This window comes from Pecten maximus, chromosome 11 (genome assembly GCF_902652985.1).
Source record: "Pecten maximus chromosome 11, xPecMax1.1, whole genome shotgun sequence".
In the NCBI taxonomy this organism is placed as follows: Eukaryota; Metazoa; Mollusca; class Bivalvia; order Pectinida; family Pectinidae; genus Pecten; species Pecten maximus.
The window spans coordinates 16,192,620-16,215,031 of record NC_047025.1 but is presented as its reverse complement, the minus strand read 5'-3'; the positions used below and the strand labels follow the sequence as shown (position 1 = coordinate 16,215,031).

At 38.5% G+C, this 22,412-nt stretch overlaps 2 protein-coding genes across 12 annotated transcripts in view; both read left to right on the top strand.

The window, feature by feature from the left end:
• Positions 1 to 7,852, top strand: part of LOC117337042 — a 52,156-nt gene extending 44,304 nt beyond the window's left edge. For 10 of the 11 annotated variants that reach the window (XM_033897800.1, XM_033897797.1, XM_033897801.1 and 7 more), the window contains 3 exons: positions 1,354 to 1,568; positions 2,767 to 2,811; positions 6,290 to 7,852. In XM_033897800.1, coding sequence (XP_033753691.1) covers positions 1,354 to 1,568; positions 2,767 to 2,811; positions 6,290 to 7,628 — 1,599 coding nt within the window. In that variant the 3' untranslated portion in view covers positions 7,629 to 7,852. The remainder of the gene's footprint in view (positions 1 to 1,353; positions 1,569 to 2,766; positions 2,812 to 6,289) is intronic. The other variant, XM_033897798.1, reaches the window with a different exon arrangement.
• A 6,312-nt stretch (positions 7,853 to 14,164) lies between these two features.
• The window catches only part of LOC117338471, a 30,875-nt gene continuing 22,627 nt past the window's right edge, over positions 14,165 to 22,412 (top strand). The window contains exons 1-3 of the mRNA XM_033899825.1: positions 14,165 to 14,170; positions 14,715 to 14,717; positions 16,439 to 19,066. Coding sequence (XP_033755716.1) covers positions 14,165 to 14,170; positions 14,715 to 14,717; positions 16,439 to 19,066 — 2,637 coding nt within the window. The remainder of the gene's footprint in view (positions 14,171 to 14,714; positions 14,718 to 16,438; positions 19,067 to 22,412) is intronic.

Sequence of the window (22,412 nt, the reverse complement as noted above, 5' to 3'; positions counted from 1 at the left end):
AGTCCTTATAGGGCCACTGTCAAATGATAGAATATGTAGTCCTTATAGAGCCACTGTCAAATGATAGAATATGTAGTCCTTATAGGGCCACTGTCAAATGATAGAATATGTAGTCCTTATAGGGCCACTGTCAAATGATAGAATATGTAGTCCTTATAGAGCCACTGTCAAATGATAGAATATGTAGTCCTTATAGGGCCACTGTCAAATGATATAATATGTAGTCCTTATAGGGCCACTGTCAAATGATAGAATATGTAGTCCTTATAGGGCCACTGTCAAATGATAGAATATGTAGTCCTTATAGAGCCACTGTCAAATGATAGAATATGTAGTCCTTATAGGGCTACTGTCAAATGATAGAATATGTAGTCCTTATAGGCTTATGTACGTTAGACACATGCACATTCTCAATAACTAAATAATTGGTCATTATAGATCATATTGTGATTAATACATGTTCTGCTTGATAAACTTGATAAATAATTCCATGATTATAATAACAATTTCCTAGAGGAGGATACTAATGTCTTCGATTTGTCCAGACCTATTGTCTGGAACGAATCCTGCCCTCACAGTCATTAACGACAACAAATTTACTGTCCTCTACCATAACAAAAGGATTTGACATCGATTCATACGCCACTTCCTGTAATTTAAAATACGATAATTGATGCGTTCTAACAAGATCAATCGATCCATAATATCGATGTGTAACGTGTACACGAATCACTCCATTGCAATTAATCATTTAGAAATGGTCTTGCTCACTCGGTATGTCTCGCCTAGCAACGGATATCGTGCGTCGTACTTCATTTCTATGGAAACGGGTACACAGCAAATTATGTCTGTGATTTACCAGTGATTTTCCTATGTATCAGTGTAAGATGTAATTATGTGTATGTTTCTACGCGTGGCAGTAGAACAATACACTGTTTGTCTTGTGAAAGTCGGCCTGAATAAGATAGGATAATTAATTGGATATTTACAATGCCTTAACAAATGGAAGACGAGAACACAGGAACAACAGACTGGATGTTAGCTTATCACTGCTGTTTCTATTTGGGTTGAATTATTTCACTATGTTCACAGTGTTATAAATCACTGATAGTTATGTACAGACTCAAACATTATGTTTCTGCGGGATTTATAATATGTACATATTTGTACAGGCGGTCACGTTTGCTAAATGTGACACAGTTTTAGTGACAGGTATTCCTAAAATGTCCGACCAGCCTCTCCTCTAATTACCGGGTTGCGTTGCATATTGCATGTGCCTGCGCCATTAATGGATCATTTGTTCTCATTAAAGAGATACTTAATGACCACGTGTTCGCCATTGATGCATTTCAGAAACTGTATCATCAGCAGCAGCAGATCCAAAGCATACAGAACCAGTTAGCGCAGCAACAACAACAGTACGCGGACACAAACACTAATATCTATCGCAGCCAGCTGGCCGCCAGTCTTAGAGCATTCAAGCCAAAAGACTGGACCCCTCTCAAGTCCTCGGACACCGACACATCCTTCTTCAGATGTAAACCAGTCACCTGCCAAGCACCTGAAAGGTGAGTCGCCATATCTGGTATAGACATACAGGTATGCTGAAATATAAATATCGAATATGACTTTCATTTTTATTGTGATTGTGACACATACTTACAAAACTATGTAAATGTATATATCATGCCCCTCACTTAAACATTACAATAGTAGCAATATCCATAGAAAAGGGAATAGTTGTGTGCAATATTTTGTATTATTTTTCAATCCGAAAACAATTTTTTTTATTTTGTTATGATTATGAAAATACCAGATTTCAAACTTACCTGATAGTATCGTTACCTAATTTTTAATTTTGATATAGATAGGTTTAAGATCGTTCCAGGTGTAGTATTGTGATTATGATATTGACAATGCATCCTGTAGTTTGGTTAGCTTTCCACATTATATTTTGTCGCGTTAACCACAATTCAACAGGGCGATTCTGATATGTAGATTCTAGATTCTAATAGTCAACAGGGAGTACCAATATGTAGACTTTCGGCCAGAACAGAATTCAAATGGTCAGGAGGGTGTACCAATATATAGAATTTCGAGGCTAGATTATAATGTTTAACTATTTTACGTCTGGTTAAGGTATTCATGTTCTAGTATCAAACGCATTACAATGCTCAGTAGAATATTAATGTTTAATGATAAAATGTCACTACTACCGTGAGCCAAAAGTTCAACTTCAGTTGTTTTCAGTGCATCATAAATAACGATATTGAGAGAGAGACTCTCGGCTTCTTTTTGAGAACGACACTGTACGATTTAAAATAGTGGGGTGTAAATTATTGATAATAATTGATTATCTATGTCTAAATAAAGAAAACAATTAGTATTTTGATATTGATTTATTAATTGGCCCATGCATGGAACATTCAGATAGATCCAACGATAAGCTTTCAGTTGATGTAGATTTTCCATCCCAACTTGTAAGCATGCAGTAGATGAATTCATTCTTTTGTTTCAAATGACCTATTAAAATGGAAAATTAACGAAAATTTTGAAATTTTATTCGAAACTTAATGGCTGTTAAAATCAGTTAGGTTTTGACATGAAAATTTAGTCTCATATTTTCATGCATATTTAGCGTATGTTATGTTTATATAACCACTTATACAGATTCTCATGTATCAATGCTGGGGTTGACAAGGTACAAAAAATGTATATACTGTAAGTGATATGTAAATGATGAGTATCGCGTTGGTCCTATGACAGGGAAACTGAACGGAGACATCCAGTAGAGCTTGCTTTTATCACCAGGTGAGGAGTGTACAGGTGTAAAGTCTTGTGTTATATGTCTAAGTTTAATTAAAACTATCTCCTTTCAAAAACGTGTAGGCAGTTGCCAATGTAATAATGTAATTTGGTTGCGGAAATTAACACATGTTTTATTCGTGAGAAAATGAATTCACATTCTTTAATACCATACATGTAACGGTTGATGTGTATTTTAACGAGTTGCGTTCAGGTATAGTCTAGTATTTTATTAGTGTCTGGTTTTGTGATCAGGGTCATTCATCCTTATATTACAGTAATGGACATTAAAACTATTCGTTTCGACGTGTTTAACAATAACGTAATATTACATTGTTCTTTTTTTTTAACTATTAGTGAAACTTTATAAAACCACATTAGTCTACTAATCACGTGGTTAGAAAGACCATGGGTGTTTAAAATCAGGCTACTTGTTAAACACGTTTGTAACGAAGGCCAGTGTACCAGAGAAACCACTTGGCCAAACACGTTATAACGAAATATTGTTCAAATCAGAGGAAAAATTATGACATAGTCTTTGAAATACATTATTAAGGCGCAAACCATAAGAATACATGAAACAATCAGTGAGAATACATGAAACAAACAGTGATACTGAAGTGTTCATATTTAGATATTTTATGATCAATGATCCACATGTACCCTTGTTAACGTTTTATAGGTACCATGTACCCTTGCTAACGTTGTATAGATACAATGTACCCTTGTTAACGTTTTATAGATACTATGTACCCTTGTTAACGTTTTATAGATACCATGTACCCTTGGTAACGTTTTATAGATACCATGCACCCTTGTTAACGTTTTATAGATACTATGTATCCTTGTTAACGTTTTATAGATACCATGTACCCTTGTTAACGTTTTATAGATACCGTGTACCCTTGCTAACGTTTTATAGATATCATGTACCCTTGTTAACGTTTTATATATATCATGTACCCTTGTTAACGTTTTATAGATATCATGTATCCTTGTTAACGTTTTATAGATACCATGTACCCTTGTAAACGTTTTATAGATACCGTGTACCCTTGTTAACGTTTTATAGATATCATGTATCCTTGTAAACGTTTTATAGATACCGTGTACCCTTGTTAACGTTTTATAGATATCATGTACCCTTGTTAACGTTTTATAGATACCATGTACCCTTGTTAACGTTTTATAGATACCGTGTACCCTTGTTAACGTTTTATAGATATCATGTATCCTTGTTAACGTTTTATAGATACCATGTATCCTTGTTAACGTTTTATAGATACCGTGTACCCTTGTTAACGATTTATAGATATCATGTATCCTTGTTAACGTTTTATAGGTATCATGTTCTCATATCGAAGTTTTATAGGTACCATGTAACCTTGTTAACGTTTTATAGATACTAAGTACTCTTGTTTAAATTGGATAAATACCATATAATCGCAACCGCAAAATCATTTTGTTATAAATGGAATTTCGTTATATCCGAAATCGATGTTGATAAGAAATTTTTGCCGGGAGTAAAATCACTATATCCGTGGTAAAATGTATGTTGCCAGGAATTGTCTCAGCTTGATATTTAGTTAGACAACTAACTAGTTGGGAAGTTGTTAGTGAGATACTGTATACTCAGTAAGTAGTATATGGTTAGGAACAGAACTTGCTAAATAAGGGAAAATAACACTTAGGTTATGCTGGGTGTTATCGGAGGACTTTTTCTAGTTCACATTTTTGTGCATTAATGTCTCTTTGGTTCAGGATATTGTGTGGCCATATCTCGCAGATTTTCGCTGGGTTTCTAGCTACTGTACTTTATCTTAAACTATAGATATACGTCGTTAATGCATGCATTATCTGCATGTTATAGCACACTGTGAGTATATGACACGAACATCTATTATAGATCTACAACCCATGCTGTCTTGTGTGCATTTAATCTTCTACCAAGAAATCGACTGAGGAGTAACGTTATCTAGCATGAGAATGTGTCCATACAAGGATATGTCAGGTGTCTCTGTCGATTGGCATCGTATGTGTTGTAAAATGCATATCGCTTTGACTAAAAGGCACGTAAATCCTACCTTGGGGCGTTTCCATCATTCTAGAAAATCAATATTGTGTTTTTGGACTCTTTATTGTTGAGTTTGAGTGCCCTCGTTGACCTGACGATGTTTGTAATAATTGATTATACTCATGTCACGCTATACTGTGATTATATAAATACACTTTACAATATAATTATATAGAAATACACTTTACAATATAATTATATATAAATACTCTTTACAATATAATTATATATAATTACTCTTTACAATATAATTATATATAAATACACTTTACTATATAATTATATATAAATACACTTTACAATATAATTATACATAAATACACTTTACTATATAATTATATATAAATACACTTTACAATATAATTATATATAAATACACTTCGCTATATAATTATATATAAATACTCTTTACAATATCACTATATATAAGCTCACTTTACTATATAATTATATATTAGTATTTTTTTTAATATCATCTTGGCTTAAATCATGTGTATCGATGTTTGTAATAATCGATAGTTAATTGCCTGTATGGTATCAAACATGAAATATTCATATATGAAATTAATGTTGTATGTTATTTGTGTGACATATTCCATCCATTGCTTGCTCTAGACAGTTCTGTGGGCCGTTACGTAACGCCGATCGATCAGACACGCCAATCTGTGTTCGTGATTGATTGGTATAATTATCTTTGGGCTTCACATGAGTATTAAGTATCATTCTTGCAAACAGCATCAGTACCATAGAAGATCAAAGCTGATTTGGATGACTAGGACAGGAAATTGATATTTGAAAAACAATTATATGAGCTTACAACATGAATACAAATATTAGATATATTGGAAGAGCCAACAAAGCAGGTTGTTAGCTATCTAGTACGGCAATAATGATATTTTAGATACCTGTATATCACACTAATATCTCGTTCAGATTATCTAGTATCAGCGGATAATTTATAGTAAAATGAAGCAATCACTGCTGTGACTTTTACATAGACATTGTAACAGCCACATGTTCACATGTACTTCAAACATACTTCGAAGAGGCGTTTAGTCAATACGTGCTTTGAACAGGAACAAATCAATATACGTATTCGATAAAATATGAAATACCCTCGTTCGATATTGTTATATATGTATAGGTAATCCATTCATGCGAAATTATGTTACCTAACCACAATAAAATCTTCTATCTAAAAATGTAGATATATGGTGGGGATATTTGGAAGATATCTCATTCTATTATTTTGTTAACGTAAACCTCATCTTGACACGAATTGCATGCCAGCTTAAGAATATAAATTTGAACTGCCTCTTTTTCGTAAAAAAAAACTGCTCGAACTACAGTATATGTCTTATTCTTACTATGTTCTCTTTAATTCACTAAAGTTATTTTTCTTTTTTTCAGGCCAATACTCTCCAGAGGACCGTCCCCTTCCAGGCTATGCCGTCCAAGATCGGTCCCGAACGGTTCAAGCCGACCTCCTAGTGGGTTCCGGCGCTCGGACACTCCTACCGATGTTCGCCCTGGAAACTTCGACACCCTTACCCCGAACGTGTTAGCTAACTTCATCAGTGGTAGCTCCTACAAAACCGCCCCTAGATACGGGGATCGCGGTCACTTCGAGGAGGAATCCTTAGACGATAAGAACAAGAAATCGACAACAAGTCCTAAGGATGATGACGTCAGTACGAGTGGGATAGACAGTACCCATTCCGCCGAGGACGACATTAGTAGTAGTAGTAGCAGCTCTGACGAAGATAGCGATTACGAACCAAGTGTGGACGGAAACAGGGACGTTCCCGATCTTAATCTCAGACCAGAAAAGCTGGATTCCTTTGTTATCCCAGATTCCGCTAAAGGTTGGCGAAAATTTGACTTTGATGTTGACGAAAATGATATTCCGCCATATGAATTTGAGGAAGTGTTACCAGAATCGTTTAAAGATCTTGATTTTAGACAGATTGCTAGACTCAAGTGGAGTTGGCGTGATCAGACGAAAGAGCGACCAAATGATACCGTTACAGAAGACATCATGGATCGAATGGTGGAGCTGGAGAGACTCCAGATGGAAACGGAGGACTGGGAGCAAAAACGCTCCGTGCAACTACACAAAAAGCGACAACGCATCATAAGTGCAAAAGGAGGAGTTAAGGACAAGCGTTGTTGCAATAGGTGCTTACAGCCAGCGTGCTCTGGTGACTGCCCCGAGAAACTCGTGCAATCGGATATATGTGATATGTGTAGACAGCCGTTTTGTGTAGGCAATTGTAAAGATAACAAATATGAACAACGCATGCGTCAAACTCGTAACGTCGACGATGACAAACCTCCACCGGCCCCTAAAGCATTGGCGTCGCGGTGCAAGTCGTGTCAGGGCAAACACACTGGCAAACTTATCAACGCAAATAATCTTGTGTTAGGTCGCCCAAAGTCAGGGAACATCACCTACTCTAGAGGGGCGGCCAGCATTAAACCGAAGGACATGAGACATATAGGACCCGATACGCCAATCAACGCTGAGGTAATAAGGGATTTCGAAAAACTGGGTATGGACCCCTACCAGTCTTCTCGACCGTGCACAGCTCGCGTACAAAGACCGCGCAGTAGGAATGCTGCACATCCGGGCAAAAGCTTCTATTCACAGAGGCGTGACTCATTAACTGATGCGGATAAAAACATAGCAAAACTAAATCGTAAGAAAGCCAAGTCAATAAGATTGCGCAGACCAAAAACGGCAGCATAATCGTCATTTCCTTCAATATAACTCTGAAGCTCTCTGACAATAGACATTAATCTGGAATCGAAAACAAAGCCGCACATAATGCAAATGAAATCAGTGAAAGTTCTATTTTATTTGTATGACATACGTTTTCATTTGGATTTTATATATTACAAGGAGGGATCGGATACAAATTTTAGTTCAGCAAAACATTTAATGACATAATAATAAACTGATGTACAAGATTCTATCTGCATTATGGACATTTTTGCAATGAGAAAAATAGTTTCACTATTAGTATCTGTTTTAATTTAATCCTGTATGAAACAAACGTTACTATTGGATACAAAAAATAGTATTTGTTTTTATTATGAACAGCTGCATAATAATTTCTCAGGAGAGTCCGTCGTTGTGTTATGCTACATATAACGTAATCATTCTTGTTTATGTACTTAATAAATACTTCAACAGTAATTCAGCGGAAATTAAAGCTTATGTTATGTGCTAGGATTTTATCCTTATTTTCAACAGTCGTATTTGAAAATGCATATGTTGTTAAGTAGGAGAAATAGCTCTTTTTTAACGATCTTAACATTGTAATCATTTAGTTATATTATACTTTGACAAATATAATTGGAGAAATTTACACTCGTGGAACACCATCAATGATCAGTAATATTTGAAAAATATATGTAATATTAAACGGGAATTTATTCAATATCATCTATGCATTGATGTGGATATCACATATTTTATGTTATATGAATTCATCGTTGCTAGGCTGATATACAAGTCTATACCAAGAGGAAATAAGACAACAACGCGAATGGAAACACATACACATACAAAATGGTAGGTCATACCAACATGAATGGAAAAACACAACCAACCCATACAAAAGGGTAGGTCATACCAACATGAATGGAAAGTCACATCCAACCCATACAAAATAGTAGGTTATATCAACATGAATGGAAAGTCACAACCAACCCATACAAAATGGTACGTCATACCAACATGAATGGAAAAACACAACCAACCCATACAAAAGGGTAGGTCATACCAACATGAATGGAAAGTCACAACCAACCCATTTAAAATATTAGGTTATATCAACATGAATGGAAAGTCACAACCAACCCATATAAAATAGTAGGTTATATCAACATGAATGGAAAGTCACAACCAACCCATACAAAATAGTAGGTTATATCAACATGAATGGAAAGTCACAACCAACCCATATAAAATATTAGGTTATATCAACATGAATGGAAAGTCACAACCAACCCATACAAAATAGTAGGTTATATCAACATGAATGGAAAGACAACCAGCCCATACAAAATAGTAGGTTATATCAACATGAATGGAAAGTCACAACAGACCCATACAAAATAGTAGATTAATATCAACATGAATGGAAAGTCACAACCAACCCATATAAAAGGGTAGGTCATACCAACATGAATGGAAAGTCACAACCAACCCATACAAAATATTGGGTTATAACAACATGAATGGAAAGTCACAACCAACCCATACAAAATAGTAGGTTATATCAACATGAATGGAAAGTCACAACCAACCCATACAAAATAGTAGGTTATATCAACATGAATGGAAAGACACAACCAACCCATACAAAATATTAAGTTATATCAACAAGAATTGAAAGTCGCAACCAACCCATACAAAATAGTAGGTTATATCAACAAGAATTAAAAGTTGCAACAGACCCATACAATATATATATATACACCAACACGAATGGAAAGAAAAAATCGACCCATATAAAATCGACACTGACGAGAATGTAAAGACATAATAAAATAGTAGGTCACAGCAACACGAATGGAATGACAATATATTTAACAGACCCATAAAACAGAGGTAACACCAACACGAGTTCTAAAACACAATCGACCCATATAAACTAGTAGGTCACACCAAAATAATTAGAAAGGCACAATCAATTCATACAAAATAGTAGTTAACATGGTATTAGAATGGTTTATACGAGTAATACGTCCGATACAGCAAAGGCCATATAAGGACGAGAGTAATTGGGAAACAAACGGGGCCATACGAAAACAGGTGAACACTGACAGTCAGGGTCATATCAGGACGGATGTCTAGGGGGACATCAACAGTCAGGGTCATATCAGGACGGATGTCTAGGGGGACACCAACAGTCAGGGTCATATCAGGACGGATGTCTAAGGGGACACCAACAGTCAGGGTCATATCAGGACGGATGTCTAGGGGGACACCAACAGTCAGGGTCATATCAGGACGGATGTCTAAGGGGACACCAACAGTCAGGGTCATATCAGGACGGATGTCTAGGGGGACACCAACAGTCAGGGTCATATCAGGACGGATGTCTAGGGGGACACCAACAGTCAGGGTCATATAAGGACGGATGTCTAGGGGGACATCAACAGTCAGGGTCATATCAGGACGGATGTCTAGGGGGACACCAACAGTCAATGTCATATCAGTACGGATGTCTCGGGGACACCAACAGTCAATGTAATATCAGGACGGATGTCTAGGGGACACCAACAGTCAATGTCATATCAGGACGGATGTCTAGGGGGACACCAACAGTCAGGGTCATATCAGGACGGATGTCTAGGGGGACACCAACAGTCAGGGTCATATCGGGACGGATGTCTAGGGGGACACCAACAGTCAGGGTCATATCAGGACGGATGTGTAGGGGGACATCAACAGTCAGGGTCATATCAGGACGGATGTCTAGGGTAAATCAATAATCAGGGTCATATCAGGACGGATGTCTAGGGGGACATCAACAATCAGGGTCATATCAGGACGGATGTGTAGGGGGACACCAACAGTCAATGTAATATCAGGACGGATGTCTAGGGGATAATCAATAATCAGGGTCACATCAGGACGGATGTCTAGGGGGACACCAACAGTCAGGGTCATATCAGGACGGATGTCTAGGGGACACCAACAGTCAGGGTCATATCAGGACAGATGTGTAGCGTGACACCAACAGTCAGGGTCATATCAGGACGGATGTCTAGGGGACACCACATCAGTATATCAGACGGATGTCTAGGGGAATCAACATCAGGTCAATCAGACGGATGTCTAGGGGACACCAACAGTCAGGGTCATATCAGGACGGATGTCTAGGGGACTCACAATCAGTATATAGGATGTCTAGGGAATCATTATCAGGACGGATGTCTAGGGGGACACCAACAGTCAGGGTCATATCAGGACGGATGTCTAGGGGGACACCAACAGTCAGGGTCATATCAGGACAGATGTGTAGCGTGACACCAACAGTCAGGGTCATATCAGGACGGATGTCTAGGGGGACACCAACAGTCAATGTCATATCAGGACGGATGTCTAGGGGGACACCAACAGTCAGGGTGATATCAGGACGGATGTCTAGTGGGACATCAACAATCAGGGTCACATCAGGACGGATGTCTAGGGGACACCAACAGTCAATGTCATATCAGGACGGATGTCTAGGGGGACACCAACAGTCAGGGTCATATCAGGACGGATGTCTAGGGGGACACCAATAGTCAATGTCACATCAGGACGGATGTCTAAGGGGACACCAACAGTCAATGTAATATCAGGACGGATGTCTAGGGGGAAATCAATAATCAGGGTCACATCAGGACGGATGTCTAGGGGGACACCAACAGTCAGTGTCATATCAGGTCGGATATCTAGAGGGAAATCAATAGTCAGGGTCACATCAGGACGGATGTCTAGGGGACACCAACAGTCAGGGTCATATCAGGACGGATGTCTAGGGGGACACCAACAGTCAATGTCATATCAGGACGGATGTCTAGGGGGAAATCAACAGTCTGGGTCATATCAGGACAGATGTCTAGGGGGACATCAGCAATCAGGGTCACATTAGGACGGATGTCTAGGGGACACCAACAGTCAGGGTGATATCAGGACGGATGTCTAGGGGGACATCAACAATCAGGGTCATATCAGGACGGATGTGTAGGGGGACACCAACAGTCAATGTAGTATCAGGACGGATGTCTAGGGGATAATCAATAATCAGGGTCACATCAGGACGGATGTCTAGGGGGACACCAACAGTCAGGGTCATATCAGGACGGATGTCAAGGGGGACACCAACAGTCAGGGTCATATCAGGACAGATGTGTAGCGTGACACCAACAGTCAGGGTCATATCAGGACGGATGTCTAGGGGGACACCAACATTCAATGTCATATCAAGACGGATGTCTAGGGGGACACCAACAGTCAGGGTGATATCAGGACGGATGTCTAGGGGGACATCAACAATCAGGGTCACATCAGGACGGATGTCTAGGGGACACCAACAGTCAATGTCATATCAGGACGGATGTCTAGGGGGACACCAACAGTCAGGGTCATATCAGGACGGATATCTAGGGGGACACCAATAGTCAATGTCACATCAGGACGGATGTCTAGGGGGAAATCAACAGTCTGGGTCATATCAGGACAGATGTCTAGGGGGACATCAGCAATCAGGGTCACATCAGGACGGATGTCTAGGGGACACCAACAGTCAGGGTGATATCAGGACGGATGTCTAGGGGGACATCAACAATCAGGGTCATACCAGGACGGATGTGTAGGGGGACACCAACAGTCAATGTAATATCAGGACGGATGTCTAGGGGATAATCAATAATCAGGGTGATATCAGGACGGATGTCTAGGGGGACATCAACAATCAGGGTCACATCAGGACGGATGTCTAGGGGACACCAACAGTCAATGTCATATCAGGACGGATGTCTAGGGGGACACCAACAGTCAGGGTCATATCAGGACGGATATCTAGGGGGACACCAATAGTCAATGTCACATCAGGACGGATGTGTAGGGGACACCAACAGTCAATGTAATATCAGGACGGATGTCTAGGGGGACATCAATAATCAGGGTCACATCAGGACGGATGTCTAGGGGGACACCAACAGTCAGGGTCATATCAGGACAGATGTGTAGCGTGACACCAACAGTCAGGGTCATATCAGGACGGATGTCTAAGGGGACACCAACAGTCAGTGTCATATCAGGACGAATATCCAGGGGGACATCAACAGTCAGGGTCATATCAGGACGGATGTCTAGGGTAAATCAATAATCAGGGTCATATCAGGACGGATGTCTAGGGGGACACCAACGGTCAGGGTCATATCAGGACGGATGTCCAGGGGGACATCAACAGTGAGGGTCATATCAGGACGGATGTCTAGGGGACACCAACAGTCAGGGTGATATCAGGACGGATGTCTAGGGGGACATCAACAATCAGGGTCATATCAGGACGGATGTGTAGGGGGACACCAACAGTCAATGTAATATCAGGACGGATGTCTAGGGGACACCAACAGTCAATGTGATATCAGGACGGATGTCTAGGGGGAATCAATAATCAGGGTCACATCAGGACGGATGTGTAGGGGGACACCAACAGTCAATGTAATATCAGGACGGATGTCTAGGGGATAATCAATAATCAGGGTCACATCAGGATGGATGTGTAGGGGGACACCAACAGTCAGGGTCATATCAGGACGGATGTCTCGGGGGACACCAACAGTCAATGTAATATCAGGACGGATGTCTAGGGGGACACCAACAGTCAATGTAATATCAGGACGGATGTCTAGGGGGAAATCAACAGTCAGTGTCATATCAGGACAGATGTGTAGGGTGACGCCAACAGTCAGGGTCATATCAGGACGGATGTCTAAGGGGACACCAAAAGCTAAGGTCATATTTGGTCTTTGTCGTGTCCGGTACCAGCGCAGACTAGTACAATCTGTTAGTCGACCTTTTTAAGTACTGCATTTCATTTGAAGTGCATATTTGGAAAACAATTCTTATTTTCTTATCAAGAACCCCTTCCAAATGCAATTATTCGATGTTTAAGGAGCATGGACATTGGAGAGAAATGAAAACGGAACAATTGATCTGAAGAGTTAAGAAAGCTGTCTTACAATTTCAAATTATAACATTACAATAACACCTAAATCCTGCTAAAATAATATGAAAGGTAAAAAAATTGCTTCAAATTTCAGAATGAAAACATTACATTTCCGAAATTTATATTTAAAACAACCTTGACTCTTTGAATTTTCCTCCAAAAAGTTTCTGGAATTTGTCCAAATATGTTACGATGTAGTCTAGTAAACATAGAATGACATTTTGAAAGCTTAAATGACAATGCGACAGGATTAATCGAGCTACTGGGAATACCCGTGGAGGCATTTCTGTCACGCATCGGTGTCCACTACATACTCGTACAATTCGAAAGTAGGGTTTTCCGAGAATCCTGCTTTCGAAAAGCAAACTCATTGCGTAACTAGGGCATTGTCTACCAAAGAAACCCCAGATAGTATATTGAGAATTCCACCACATGAAATGGGGGCCCTCTCTACCGAAAGGATTCTAAAGTGGTAGTTGAGAAGATCGTGTAACCACAAGTTCCTTTGTCCGCGACCAGACGACAAAGATCTGCTTCGGTGCAAATCATGGAGGTATGTATATACGAGTTAATGTTAGAACGGGTATATGTATGTGTGTGGTGTTGCTACGTATTACGGTGTGTGTATGTAGAACAATGCTCAAGTGCAACTTCGTAAGCGTCGTAAGGCTATATGCATTTCAGCAAAAATGGTATACTCATAAAAAAACCCTACTCCTATTTGTTCAGAAAAGGCATAGCTGGGTCCGGTGTTTGGAAAACTTATTTTTCTACCTTCATAAGTAAGAAAATATACAGTAGCATTGTATCGAGTGTGTGGGAAAGTATGATATAATGGACAATAATTTTTTTCTGATTAGTTTTAGCACAATTTAAAATAATACCGACTTTCAAACGGGCCAAGGATGACGTCGATGAGTCTTTATGGAATGTGTTGGAGTAAGAACATTCTCTTTCCAATGGCAGGTTCATTCTTTTCGACAGATGCCCATTAGTGTTCACCCGCTTTAGATAGACAGAAAAAGTTCGGCCCCAGGAGGATTCTTAAACTAAAGAATCCCCAATTGAGTGAATGTTTTTTGTTTTTGTTTTTATAGGAAGTAAGGTTCCTTTCTACCACATTTCCCAGTTACATTTCTGTTTGTTAGAGAAATGCTATCTCACATGGGTATGTAAGGTGGACAGGGATTTCTCAACCCAAATGTGAGAGCTGGCTGAAGTTTGTTTTTGTGATGTGGTTTTACCTTGAATCGTCAGGACTCGCAATAAGATGAATTCATATCACAATCACATTCCGTTCACTTTTACAGATTGTAGTACATTTTTTTGTATCTAGCAACAGAAAAGGGTGAGGAATATATTGATTAATACCGAACTAGGGTTGGGATGATTCTCCAGTTAGCTACGTTAAAATTCAAGTTGTCAAACAAGCAATCGCCAAGCCTCGCGTTTGTCAGCTTAAAAATCCCTCCACTGACCAGGCTAATATCCCCTTGTCTTAACTTCAAGTGGTAAAAAATAAACAGGGTGACATTAATAAATGTTCTAGAATTGATGGATGTATAGTTAATAGGCCGAAAACAGGGTTTGTAGTATGGTCCGGACCCATTGTACCCCCTCGGCTAAAGTCCCAAATACTACGCCTCTTTATAAAGGGAGGGCGTTGTCATTACATTTTAGTAATATAACTGGTTCTGAAGGGGGTGAATATATCTGTTTATTATAGTCGGTGATGTCGTAATGATGAGCTGAATAAATTAACCTGTATTATGCAATATAACCAGCTGATCAAATAGTTTGCGTGCACAATTCACTTGAGAAAAGATAAATCGTATGCTAATTCGCATAGGTATCATTCTCTCGTATTTCACACTGGAAATTCAGAACATAATTCTGAATACAAGCAAACATATGTTTATAAAGTATATAACAATTCAGGTAATGTGTGATCAGGGAGTGGAGACAGACATTTAGTCAGCCATAGTCATTGTTTTGTCGAAGAGGGTACTCACTTCTAACCTGTACAAGAGTAATTTGGGTACCAGAACTGTAAGGCATGTTAGCGCTGTATTGTCCTGGTCAATGGGTATTATCAATGAAGACTCACCCCATCGGAACACGTGGTCTTATTGTCCTTGTACTTTTACAGGGGTCTCCATGTAAACGAGCGATGTACATTATACCATTTTTCTCAAATTAAATACTGAGATTTTAAGATTTCTAAAAACTGGTCTCTCACTTGCCTCATATAGAATGTTTCTTTTAACATTTCTAAGAAACTGTATTTTTTTCCATTTCAACAAATGCCATTAATTGATATCAAATATGCTTACTTAATTGAATATAAATACAAAATTATATATTGAAATGATTTTTTATAAAATGAATACGAAAACAAATGATATCCAATCCAAATTCAAAATCACTGAATGGAAAATACACAATATAATGAAAACACATTGAATATAAACAGAAAGACAGTGCGACATGCCATAGAAGGGAAACAACTCTTATGAATGGATTATCAGGAATTTTTACCAGAATATTCAATGTAGTAGTAAATCAATACTTATTTGATATAAATGGTCCTCCTCCTCCTCCTCCTCCTCCTCCTCCTCATCATCATCATCATCACCACCATCACCACCACCACCACCACCATCATCATCATCCCATTAACAATAAAAGCAACTGTAATTTCATTAAGACATAGTGATTTGTTTGTGAATGTGTGAAGTTTGATGGTCTATTAGGTTTGATTAGCAGGTGAGTTCTAATATTCAGTTAAAATATTTGATTGAGTTTTCCATTGATGTTTCAGATACGGGCTTCAACTTACCTTACCATCGTCTGTTTGGCATTCGTCACGTGGGGTTGTGTAGTGGGAATCCAATTCTGTCCAAAAGAATTACCCACAAAATGTTTCTGCAATAAAGCTCTTACCAGCGTTAATTGCGAGGGATTACATCTATATGATATACCAGCTGGCATACCCAATTCTACCGAAAAACTGTATCTGACCCATAACTTAATAGACGTACTAAATAGCCAACTCTTTGGTTTTCTGCCAAATCTCAAGGAGCTATATCTCCAAAACAACAAGATTATAAAGCTCCAAAAGTATGCCTTTCATGGACAGTATACTCCCAATATAAATTTGCTTCGTTTGGACAACAATGCCATCACTTCTCTGGACAGGTGGTCGTTCTATAACCTAACAACTCTCGAGACACTATACCTCGGAAATAACTATATCAATGTAATTGATGAGAACGCTTTTGTCGGATGCACCAGTGTCGCGTTTGTTGTTCTGGACAGTAACAAACTGACTAAGGTTCCCCCACTGGGGGCACTTCGCGGACTACAAAGTCTTTATATCCAAGCCAACGTCATCAACAATTCCACTATTCCTGTCCAGTACAGGAATCTCACTCAACTGAAGAACATTGGTCTCAGCAACAACTTCATCACTACCCTAGAAAACAAAACGTTTGAAGCTTTGGACACAACAAGCGTCATCAAGCTAGAATTGTCAAGAAACAACATCAACAATATATCTCGCCATGCTTTTGCTCCACTGAATAAGATTCAGTCTCTGAAGCTAGGCAGAAATCCAATAACGGCTTCAGTACTTGAAAGTGCACTCGTTGGTCTGCAAGGAAAACCTCTTCGTTCCTTGAATATCGCTAACTTGACACTGGAAGGATTTATCCCCAATGCAACTTTCCAACTTCTCCGAAACACAACGATCAACACTTTAATTATGTCAAACAATAAGATTCGGCATATTCCTAGCAGAGCTTTTGCAGATTTAGAAAATTTACAATTAATCGACCTCAGCAGCAGTGGTATAACTTCAGTAGCCGATACAGCCTTTGCTGGTCTGAAAACTTTGACTAATCTCAAACTGAACGATAATTTTCTAGATAATGTTCCAAAAAACTTGCCATCTACTTTGGCTATTCTATATCTAAACGGAAACCGAATCAGCTCTCTCCCAGACGACATATTTCGCGATCTCACCAGCCTTCAAACATTATACCTGGGAGCAAACATTATTGTGACACTCTACCAGTCTTCCTTTAGCGGGTTGATCAATCTGAAAATATTGCATCTCGTCCAAAATAAGATCGGTACCTTACCAGGGAGAGTATTTCAGCCCTTGACGCGTCTGGTATCTTTGGAGTTGAACGAAAACAACATAAAGAGCATTCCTGATCAGTCCTCCCTATTCGAATCATTGAACGCACTTCAGTATCTCAATCTGGCCGACAACGCACTCGTTACAATGCTCAACTCCTTGTTTAACCAATTGCCGTCACTCCAACATTTCCACTTAGAGAACAATAACATCGGAAATGTCATGGACATAGACAGGGAGGGGAAACTCTTCGCGGGGCTTCATAATCTACAAACTCTTGATCTGTCTAATAACCAGATACAAACAATCCACGACTCCAGTTTTCGTGATCTTATTAAGCTTCAACAGTTAAATCTCCGTCAGAACCGTGTCTCTGGATGGGGTCCGCATCTTTTTAACAAGATAACCAAACTGTACAATCTCGATCTCAGTCACAATATGATAGCATTGGTTAACAAGACTTCTGTTCAAGATTTAGGGAATCTTCTGTCATTAAATCTTACGGACAACCCATTTGCTTGTACCTGTGACCTACGTTGGTTCAGAGACTGGATAAATACGACGGACATCGATATTCCTGGGCTGCATTCATACATCTGTAACAGCCCTGTGTCTTGGCGTGGAAAGAAACTCTTGTCATTTGACCGGACAAAAATTAACTGTCTATTCTTCACTTTGCCTGTGCTATTAGCCATGGTGGGGGTGGCTGTGGTAGTCGTGATCTTCATAATCATTTGTCTTTATCGAAAGAGATGGTTTATCCGACTTAGATGCCATCATATGTGCAGACGTGTTCGAAGAAAACTGAAGGGTCCAGCAAACTATGAACCAATCCCGGGCAGGGACCATACGTATGATGCTTATCTATCTTGTGCAGAAACTGACTGGAGATGGGTGCTGGAGAACTTCTTGGAAGGCATTGATAATGGAAAGCTGAACGACGAAAAGCAGTGCGGTGGTGATTTTAAACTTTATTTTGATCAGAGAGATGCCGCACCTGGGAAGTTAAACATGGGCGATGTCGTAGAGAACATGACAGCAAGCAGAAAGGTAATAATCATCCTAAGTAATAACTACATATCTGACCTAAGGTATGAGTACGAACTCGATTATATAATCATGTTGAAGGCAGAAAGTCATATAGAAGATTACATCGTCGTGGCAAGTGAGTATCTGAAAGTGAAACGGGTGCCGAAGATTCTGCACCCGATAATGAGGAGCGAGAGGTACCTCCAGTGGGACGATGGTGATGATGCAGTACAGACAATTAAGGGGAAAGTGAAGGACTTCTTGGAGAAGCGTGATTACTATCCCTAGATTAATAACAGGGTTATAGATCAAACGTAGAACTGCATATAAAACATATCAGTTCAAATCGCCCTTTATCCGTCGTCTGTCAATAAACGATCCTAGCTCTATATCTTACTGAAAGTACTGAAAGGGACATTCTAAAACAAAACTTAGTAGGTTCCATATTGTGCATGTTCAAAATTTCAATTGATTGAAAAAAAAATTGCCAACACTAGACCATTTTTTTCACATTTGAACATTTCTTGAGGAGCACGGGAAAGATATTTATCAAATTTCGTTTCGAGGTCAATCAGTCTCCTTAATTGTGTAAATTTATCAGAGATACTAATGGAAGCACACTATGGCCAACATTCGGCCATATGGATTTGGACAATTGAAGTTTGTTTACACCTTTTCACTGGGTTTGTCTTTGTCCCTCGTTGTGCACTATTTTTTATCAATAGAACATAAAAAAGGGGAAATACGATAAAATTTTAGAAAAGATGATTCTACAGTGGGTGCCAGGATCCCTCTCGAAATTTTTATATGGATATCACCGAGTCTAATTGTACCATTCTGACCTTCAGAGCATCTGTATTGATAGCTTTACAGACAATTCGGGACAAAAGGAATTGTACGAGAGGGAAACAGACTTATCACGCATCTCTGAAGCTATGGAAAAAATCATTTGCTGATGCCAAAGAATAGTTACATTGAATATTTTTCGATATTTCAAAATTATTATGCGCCTCTTCATTATCTCAGTATTTTTATATGAAGAATTCAAGTCTGTTTTCCGATATATAAGAAATGATTTTTTTTTTAAATAGTTAACAAGTAGTAAAACCTTGCCTCATACTTTTCGTAGACGAAAATTCTACACATGGGTGTGCCATTTATTTTTTCATATTATATTCTTTGTCGTATTTTACCTGATTTTATTTACCAGTTGTAAGTACTGTAGATGGTTCATTACCTAGTACATTATCATGTCCGCATTACTAACAGAGGCAAACCATGTATATTTTTTGTACATTAAACATAAATATAAGCTTTTTTTCGTAAAGAATTTCCTCAAGCTAAGGAAAACTGATGAAACTGATCTAATAGATACTTATTTATTGTTAATGCTATACTATTAGAATAGCCGGAACTTAGCATATACATGTATAACAATTATAAAATCGCTTTTTTCCATTTCAACAAGGACATGTCATTGTTAACAGGGCAAGTCTCTTTGAGGCTAAAAACGCTATAAAGTATGTGAGGCGAAGTTAAAGCGCGTCCATTTACGTCCGAAAGGAAACGTCTTAGATGTATCTAAATGTAATCATCCAAAAGAATTTTGTCGATTTTTTTTCTAAACGGAAGGTATGCGGCACTGTTATCATTAGCAGATTTTTTTTCTTTAATATTTTAAATATCTCGCTGGGGAACCTTACTCTTCGGATCATGATAATAGTTTGAATGGTAAAATTACCGATTGTATGTTACCTGAACTAGAGCTGGAGTTTAGGCTTGGAGAAGTACTGGATGTAATTAAGAGTCTGTCTAGAGATAAAGCAGCCGGTGTTGATATGATCCTTAATGAATATTTGATTGAATACAATGATATTTTTGCACCAGTTATGTTTAAGTATGTTGGAAGTAGAACATTTCCCTCAAGCTTACTCTCATTAGTCATAGCTAAATTATTTACGAGTCTATCAAATAAAAGATTGCTGAAATGGAGCGAATCAGTGTGCAGTTACAGATGTCCAATTTGGGTTCCTCTGACTTCCGGTGGTCAAGCGATACGGGGGACACGTAGGCGACATGGACTATTATACTTTCTTAATATGATTAAAGGACACTTGCTTGACTGAAATATCCCTGAGGATGACAGATAAGAAATGTATACCGGTGGATGTTTTTCTTCGTTGTCGAATTATGTTTTCTAACGGAGAAGTGGACGGGAAAATCATCGGAACTGTCTCGTTTATTCATATCATACCTCCGTTATAAGACAAGATGCCTTTGGAACCAGCTAACAAAGTAAAAAAAAAAGTGTTCAAACTATTTGTGAATTACGTGACCCAGTCATTATCAAGCCAATAGTGGCCCAAAGAGGTTATTCTCAACTCCAGTGAGTATGTATCACTAAAATGACGAATCAAACTCATGCCCTTGAGAAAAGATTGATGACCTTGAGCAATAATCGGGAAGAAATTGTTTGAAAGTTTTGGGGTATCCCGGAATCTACTGACGAAGATACGGACCAGCTGGTCATTGATGCATGTAACAAGTACCTGGGGTAGGGGGGTTTATTTCGTACCGAACTAAGTAGGTAAGGCCAGTGATGATATCGATACTGAAATACCGAGCCATTCGAGTGATGTCCCTTCCAGTCCACTATTTTCCCCATCTCCAGAACATCAATGAGGCCCTCACAATATATAGATGCGCAGTTTACTCAAAGGCGCGATACTTAAAAACCCTGATATCCGGAACATGGACAAATTGTGATACATTACATAATGGGAGAAAAGGCACAGATCACTAGTTTGGACGAGTCATCAGCATAACCTGACCACCCATCCAAAACTGGAGTACGAACACTCACAGACTGGGTTCCCGGCAATTCAGGCACACGTGTAAAGGAATGAAAAACTGTTAATGCTTCTAAATCTAGATAAACTGAGAAGTAATTTTATAAATCTATGCAATGATTTTTAGGTACTGAAGGCTATATAAAATATACATCTGATTTTATTAATCTGTTATGGTCATTAATCCTCAGTTACATTGCTTAACCAACAACAACTAGCAATACATCCCTTTATGTTTTCTTTCATTTATTGATATTAAGTCTTATATATGACATATTGATTATACATATTTATATATATACATACATAGGCACATTACTCTGTCTCTATCTAATCAGATCACTTATAGTTTTCCTCCTGACAAGATATCAGTCTTTCACATGATGTCAACAGTACTGAAACTGTTTACATATACAGGGGATAATATACATGATAAAGTAAGTTAAATCATATATCATACATGTCGTAGATTAAATAAGTATTATATATATATATCATAGCATAAAAACATACATGTATCTGACCAATGATCCTGTATCATGGCATTAAAACATATATGTATCTGACCAATGATCCTGTATCATGGCATTAAAACATGTATGTATCTGACCAATGATCCTGTATCATGGCATTAAAAAACATGTATCTATCTGACCAATGATCCTGTATCATGGCATTAAAAAACATGTATGTATCTGACCAATGATCATGTATCAAAGCATGAAAACATATATGGATCTGACCAATGATCATGTATCGTAGCATAAAAAAACCCA